Source organism: Cotesia typhae, unplaced genomic scaffold (assembly GCF_013202065.1).
Source record: "Cotesia typhae breed Kobodo isofemale line unplaced genomic scaffold, CoteBio_Ctyphae contig_11, whole genome shotgun sequence".
In the NCBI taxonomy this organism is placed as follows: Eukaryota; Metazoa; Arthropoda; class Insecta; order Hymenoptera; family Braconidae; genus Cotesia; species Cotesia typhae.
This window is the reverse complement of record NW_027423711.1, coordinates 4,792,066-4,799,786: the sequence shown is the minus strand read 5'-3', so window position 1 is coordinate 4,799,786 and position 7,721 is coordinate 4,792,066. Positions and strand designations below refer to the sequence as shown.

The 7,721-nt window shown below is 33.3% G+C and overlaps 2 protein-coding genes and 1 non-coding gene across 3 annotated transcripts; 1 reads left to right on the top strand and 2 right to left on the bottom strand.

Moving 5' to 3' along the window:
- Positions 1-165: 165 nt before the first annotated feature.
- On the bottom strand, positions 166-3,433 carry LOC141533978 (aromatic-L-amino-acid decarboxylase-like). Its single transcript, XM_074253139.1, has 8 exons — positions 3,007-3,433; positions 2,717-2,950; positions 1,643-1,772; positions 1,308-1,568; positions 1,132-1,249; positions 972-1,062; positions 709-909; positions 166-592 (listed from the first exon to the last, which is right to left on the bottom strand). Exons 1-8 carry the CDS (start codon positions 3,265-3,267, stop codon positions 290-292), a joined length of 1,599 nt encoding a protein of 532 aa, XP_074109240.1. The 5' UTR covers positions 3,268-3,433; the 3' UTR covers positions 166-289.
- Positions 2,589-2,660, top strand: Trnap-agg (transfer RNA proline (anticodon AGG)). The gene has a single exon. It is a non-coding gene; the product is annotated as a tRNA-Pro (tRNA).
- Positions 3,434-3,561: 128 nt separating the features above from the next.
- On the bottom strand, positions 3,562-6,999 carry LOC141534048 (aromatic-L-amino-acid decarboxylase). The gene is made up of 9 exons (XM_074253216.1): positions 6,290-6,999; positions 5,639-6,185; positions 5,326-5,559; positions 5,127-5,256; positions 4,791-5,051; positions 4,583-4,700; positions 4,426-4,516; positions 4,159-4,359; positions 3,562-4,092 (listed from the first exon to the last, which is right to left on the bottom strand). The coding sequence occupies exons 2-9, from the start codon at positions 5,837-5,839 to the stop codon at positions 3,763-3,765; spliced, it is 1,566 nt and encodes a 521-aa protein (XP_074109317.1). The 5' UTR covers positions 5,840-6,185; positions 6,290-6,999; the 3' UTR covers positions 3,562-3,762.
- Positions 7,000-7,721: the final 722 nt, after the last annotated feature.

Sequence of the window (7,721 nt, the reverse complement as noted above, 5' to 3'; positions counted from 1 at the left end):
ATACAATCTGTTTACATATTTTTACAAAACTTAGAAAAAAAATGTTGAAAATTAAGTTAGCCGACATTTAAAATTTTTTAGAATTTTTTTTATTGACAAAATTATTAAAAAATGATTTAAAAAAAATTTTCATTAGTAAAAAACTTGAAAAACTCCCAAGCGACACAAATTTTTTTGTGTTAATGTTTTGTAGGGATAAATAAATAAATATCAAAAAATTAAAAACGTCGGCTAACTGTAGTATTATAAAAAAGGGTTTGAAAATTTTATTTCGGGTTAAATAAATTTATTATGAGCAATTAAAATCAAATTTTGAAAGAATTTCGATGATATTAGGAATTTTAGGCTGTTTTAAATGATTAAAGTCGACAGAATGTCCGTTGTAGAGATTATTATAAAAATTTTGAGAACTGATAATATTAGCGGCTGTGATAATTTCAGTCCAGGCAAAATCTATGTCAGTTTGGACAGTAAATTGACTGCAAGTGACGAATCGAAGAATAAGTTTGTCTTGATAGGTAGCCGGAGTCAAGAAAATAAATTTTCTTTCTGTTAAACAGTCATGTAGACTTTGAGTTAAGAAGTTTTTTCCCTAAAATTGAAAATAAATTTAAAATAAGAGTATACTAACTTTTACCTGCGGCTTCGCTCGCATTAATACGCATTTATAATACTAGTAGGGATTTTTATTTTTTAACAATTAAATACCTTCATTCGAAAACAAACGAGTCCTAGTGTTTGTTCAGTAATGACTTCAAATCTGCTGTCGGATTTGATGAGAGACTCGAAATGTTGTGCTAGACTTATTGAGTCACGGATATATTTTTGAAGACCTGAAATTCCGTAAATTCTTAAAACGAACCAGAGTTTCAAAGAACGGAAACGTCTCCCTAAAGAAATTTGCCAGTGCTATAATTTGAATTAAAATATTAATTTAATAAGATAATTATTATGTTAAATTTAAAACTTACACGATAATCTGGCAACAAGCCAGCGTTTTTATGGGTTAGATAAACCCGGTCGACGTAGAAGGCTTCAATTAGATTTGTCGTATCTTTTATCCTGATAAAAACTCAACAAGTGAATATTTTTTCTTTAAACAACTACTCAAAAATGAGCGAAAATACCCACCAAAATGCAGAGCAATCGTAATTAGTGAGAAGCCATTTGTGAGGGTTGAAATTGAATGAATCAGTGTATTTGATACCAGGCATCAAGGATCTGTACTCAGGACATATTAAAGCTGCTCCTGTGATGGAAATACAAACTTGAAACAACGAAAATAAATTTAATTAAATGAAAAATACCTGCATAAGCAGCGTCAACGTGAAGCCATACATAATTCTGATTGCAAATTGGTCCTATTTCTTCTAAATTATCAAATGCACAGGTAGCAGTAGTTCCGAAAGTTGCAACTACATAACAAGGAATCAATCCTGCTTCCCGGTCCTTTTTTATTGCTTTTAATAAAGTTGCGCCACGAAGGCTGCATTTCTCGTCAACAGGCAACAGTTTCATTCTCATTGATCCGAGGAATCCTGCCTTTTCAACTGACGAATTGGATTGATCTAGAAATAAAAAACTCGTAATTAGAAAAAGCTTTTTAAATATATTATATTCTAGATTTTTATCAAGTACTTACTCGAAGAATAAGCAACTAATTTAGATTTTATTAATTCTTCATCCATATTTGGATGATCTTTTTTAATACATTTTACCGTACGATTTTTCGCTGTAAGCAAAGCGATAAGAGTTGTTTCACTTGCAGATCCCTGAAACAAATTGGTGATTATAAGAATTTTAAAAAACAAGTTTTTGATAATTATTTGCTAACCATAAGTGTGATATTAAAAATAGTCTTTGTTCTTAAGCTTGATAAAGACGAAACGTTGCGACAAAATATTCTGTTTTATTGACAGTTAGTTTAGTTCTTATGCTGTTCATGCACATTACATGTAAGTCCACTTTTTTACTGTGGCGCTAGTAGCTGATATAAACGAGTTTTAGAACGCAATAGGTAGTTGATAAAACTTATTGGAAATATGGAAGACTTGAAACATGGAGGATAGAACACTGTAGTTCTCAACATTTACAAAAATTGAAGAGCAATGACTTATAGAGGAAAATTGAAATGAGTTTAACCTAACGGCTAAATATATTGGAAAAATATATGATACATCTTATAAGGATGATGAATTTAATAAGCTACTTGATTATTGATTATAGTTTTCGAACTATTGAAAGTTTGCCAACGCAACTGAGTAATGATCATGAAAAAGATTAATAGAAACTTTTAATTTTTGTTTTCTGAACATTAAATTACATTAAAACGAATGGAAGAATAATTGATCATATAAACTCAGGATTTTTACATTTTAAAGAGATCTTTGACGACCAATTGAACGTGTTGACTGAATTGTTGAAACAATCAGTGTTTCCATTGCAACAAAATGATCAGTAGATGATGAATTATGCTTGATACATAATTTTGATCGACGAAATCAGTTTTAAGGCTCAAAAATTAATGGTTTATGGGGCTTTTTGTCCTTGGGTTTAACACGTACCTGTTGATTATTACCTATATCTCCGGCTCGTTGGTCTAGGGGTATGATTCTCGCTTAGGGTGCGAGAGGTCCCGGGTTCAAATCCCGGACGAGCCCGCTTTTTGGAAATTTTTGCCGCAAAGGTCATAGAAAGTCATGAACACAATACTTACTTGTATAACTCCACCACCAGGACCTTGATTGCAATTTAAGAACTCTTCTGGCAATCCTAACATCTTGCAAAGCCAGTCCATCGTAACAGCTTCAAGCTCCGTCATAACAGGCGAAGATAACCATGAAAGGCCAATCCCTCCTATTCCAGCGCTCAGTAACTCTCCAACTACCGATGGATAAGAACAAGCACTAGGAAAGTATCCATAGAAGTTTGGAGATGTCCAATGCGTCATCTAAATCATCCATAGTTACTGTTTTTTTTAAATTACACTTCAAAAAATCAACTTACCCCTGGCATAATGACTCGCTCGATATCATCAAAAACATCTTTCCAAGATTCACCATTCTTTGGAGCCTCCAATGGAATTAATTTACCAAGAAATCCCGGTTTAACATTAGGAATTACTCTTCTAGTTCTCAAAGTTTTTCTGTAGTCGACAATTTTATCAACAATTGCTTTAGAAAACTCTTTGAATTCTATTTCGTCCATTTTTTCATGTTTTGCAAAAAGCAAAACTAAGTCGACTGCTGAATTTTGATTTATTTGCATTTCGGATTCAACGTTATCTTATCTGCAAATATTAATCTCTGGTAAACTCAATTTATAATTTTTTTGCTTACCGATGTGAAAAATGTCAATAATATAAGTTATTGTTTAAATAATGTCAAAATGTTTAATGTAATATTAAAAAAGAATAAATAAAAATATTGCCCAATTTTGAGTATTTTTAGAAAATTACCTTTCAAAAGTAAACCTCAAGATATAAATAACGACTATAGATAATTGAAATTAGCACATGAAAATAGTTATGAAAATTCTGGTAAAGATGCAATTAAAAGACAATTTTTATTGTTTTTCAAACTTTTTATTGCATACGATAGTAGGATAATAATATTTACAAAGCCTCGTGGAACCTTAAAACTGATTACATTATAAATTCGTGCTAAAAAGCTAAGAATTTTGCGAAACAATATGAAAACAAAACTCATTGGTGATAAAAAAGAAAAGAACTAGCCTTGAAAAATTGAAAGGAAAAAGAGCAAATCATGATATTTTTTGCGAAACTTTGGCTTTGTTGATATTTAAGCCTTCGATTCGGGCAGTTATAGCCCCCAGGTGTTTTCCCGAGTGTTCGAGATTTTTGACAGGCTTTTCGGCGGATTCAATGCCCGTTTGATGTGTCTGGGAATTGATAATTTCAGAAGCTTGGCTTGTGATCTCGTTCCAGGCATAATCAATGTCCTCCTCAAGACAGAGACGACTGCATACAACGAACCGAATGATTAATCGGTCTTGATATGTGGCTGCCGTTAGATAAATGCGTTTTCGCTTCAGTATGCGGTCATAGAGGTCCCGCGTTAATGAATTTTCTCCCTAAAGAAATAAGAAAGTGTCTTAAATCAAAGATTATGACATGTATAATGTATAAACCAAAAGTACCTTCAATCTGAAGCAAATGAGACCCATCGATCGTTCAGTGACGATTTCAAATCTGTCGTCAGACTGAACTCGAGACTCAAATCTCTCGGCTAAGTTGATCGAGTGCCGGATGTGTTCCTGAAGACCCTCAATTCCGTACAAACGCAAGACAAACCAGAGCTTCAGAGCACGGAAACGTCTTCCCAATGGAATTTGCCAGTGCTAAAAGTACATTTCAATTAAACATCATACCAATGACAACTTTGCGACAATTTCGAAATAACTTACTCGATAATCTGGACATAAACCTTCTTTGTCATGCGTTAAGTAAATTCTTTCGACATTGAAGGCCTCGATGAGACTTGTTGAGTCTTTAACCCTGAAAAAATCTCAACGTGTCAACAATTCTGACAGTTTACTATCTTCCAGTGAAATTGAGACTTACCAAAGCGCAGAGCAATCGAAGTTGGTCAGAAGCCATTTGTGAGGATTGAAATTGAACGAGTCAGCGTATTCAATCCCAGACATCAAGTGTCTGTACTCGGGACACACAAAAGCAGCGCCTAAATAATAAAATATCAATACCATGCCAAATCATCAATTCATGATTACTATCACTATCAACTATAACAAAGCTGAAAGCTCATAAATACCCGCATAAGCAGCATCAATATGAAGCCACATGTTGTTCTCTTTGCAAATCGGTCCTATTTCCTCCAAGTTATCAAATGCGCAGGTACCGGTAGTTCCCAAAGTAGCAACAATATAACAAGGGATCAATCCAGCCTCCCGATCTTTTTTCATCATTTCCAATAAAGTCGCGCCACGGAGGCTACATTTCTCGTCTACTGGCAACAATCTCATTGGCATCGACCCGAGTAGCCCTGACTTTTCCACCGAAGAGTTAGATTGGTCTGCAACAACCAAAAATGTATACACTACCGTACTTTTCAAACTGTTGTTGCTATTGATATTGATCCTATACTTACTCGAAGTGTAAGCGACTAATTTGGACTTTATTATCCCTTCGTCCATATCTGGGTTTTCTTTCTTGATGTGTCTCACCATGCGCTCTTTGGCTGCCAGCAATCCAACCAAAGTTGCTTCACTTGCCGATCCCTAGGAACAGAATATTTTAATTTCAAGTCATAATACTAATTCATCATAATATCTAAATGATATTTTTACCTGAATAACTCCGCCACCAGGTCCTTCACTGCAGTTGAGAAATTCCTTGGGCAATCCTAGCATTTTCCCGAGCCAATTCATCGTAACAACTTCTAATTCCGTACAAGCCGGAGATGCGATCCATGAAAATCCGACACCTCCAATCCCTGCGCTCAATAATTCACCCACAATTGCTGGATATGAATTAGCAGTCGGGTAATATGCATGAAAACGTGGTGAGTTCCAATGTGTTACCTACATCACCGTAATTATCATCAGATCACTTAGAGAATTATCACACAAGATGAATAAGTATTAATAGTAATAAACTTACACCCGGCATAATAACTCGCTCGATATCACTGAATACGTCTTGCCACGATTCACCTTTTTGAGGGGCCTCTTCGGGAATCAATTTGCTTAAATATCCTGGCTCGACATCAGGCAAGACCTTTTTGTCCCTCAAATTTTCGTTGTAATCAACAATCTTGTCAACAGTCGCTTTTGCGAATTCCTTAAACTCTTTAGCTTCCATTTCAAAATTCACTGATCTGTTTTGCGCACAAATAAATCTCAATTGTTTTATTATTTAAAAATCTTCTTTATCTGATGAAATATCACTGTTAAATAGATGCGTGTTAATCGAAAAACTTTCTTTTACTAAATGATCGTTGCGGATGGACCCACTGATATTTATACACAACCACTTAAACGACTTTCTCTCGGCTTTCTCTTCAATAATTCAAAATATAAAATCGCTACCACCTCCAATGATTGTCCCAACAGCTCTTTATTTAAATAATAATAAATACTATTTTTTTAAATAAACAAATATCTCGGTCAACATTTTTTATCCCGTGTTTACGTAGAAATACGTCCTTCTAAAAAAAAAAAAAAATCATTTAATTATTCTCATTTTATTCATATAATAATTATTATTATAATTATCATATAATACAATATAAAAAATAATAAAAATACTTGCTATTTATTAGTGCGGCCAAATGAGGTCAAAATAATTTTTATTATCGCTCAACTAATCGCCAACAAATCAGATTTACTATTTTTCCAGACTGTGAATTTTTCATAATTTATCCAGGCTTTATATATTAATTCTCCCATCACTCGATATAATACCCATTCATTTTTTCAAAGTTTATTAGTTCTCGGACAATAGATTAAACCCCACCACATTTTTTTTTTTTATATTTTTTTTTACTTCATTGTTATTATCATAATAACTGCAGTACTTGACCATGTCCTTGTAGGTGTGGATGCCAATAGTACGGAAATAAAATTCAAAAAAGATCATTTAATAGTTTAATTCCTAAAAAAGCTGGTTCATCAGCCACGTTTATCATTCATTTCCTAATATTGCTTCTTGCGTTTGACCATTTTAAACTCGGGAGCAATTAAAACTTCAACTTCTGCAATAAATTGACTGATTTCATGAAAAAAAAATTCCTTACGTACAAACTAGTTCTAATATTCAATGAAACAGGTAGAATTGTTTCAAAATATAAATTAAAATCAAAAATATCCTAATTTATGAACCGATTTTGTCTTCAAGTTCGATCAATTCTTCTTTCTTCTCAAGAAAAACTCGACGAATCGTTAACAACAACAGTTATCTTCCCATGAACAGAAAAGAAGTCTATTAAAAGCCGATTACGGTTTACATAAATCGTAATATTTAAATGAGAAGTCTTAATTGGGTCGAGCGTATGATTACTGTACTTAATGATTAAGTGATTAGCGGTTGTGTGAGGAGATATTGTACGGTAAATTACAGATTCAATGGAAATTTTATTACATAAAAAATCTAGGTATGTACAGAGGTATTCAATTTAATTGAAATAATATGTAAGAATTCATGACTTCCTGATCGATCAAAGAAGTTGCGATGGAAACACGGGATTTTCACGCCTCCGCGATCACTTGAACATACCTTATAACATGTACCAGTTGATTGGTCGCGCATGACGGCACTTCTTTATACTTATGTAATTTTTATTATATTATGTACTTCGCTGCTACCGGTTGGACTCGCACCAGAGTTAACCGGCTCCAGCTTTTTGCCGATTATCCTTGACATTGACCACTCTATACAATATTCCATCGAAAAAAAGGATCTAATTACCATTATTGGTTATCAATAAGCCAAATTTTTACGCTCTGAAGATTTCTGATTTAGATTGTTGACTAGATCGCGATACACCGGCATTTTTTTACATTCAATCCTAAAATTATTTCCTGGTGTTATGTAAAATTAAACTTTTCAGAAATTGAGTCACCAGCAAATCCCGTATGGTTTTAAATTAAACATTTATTCATAAATTGTTGAAATGATCATGGAAAAAATAGAATCATGGCTATTATCTTAATAAATTACCGAGATATTTATCAAAGCTTTACGA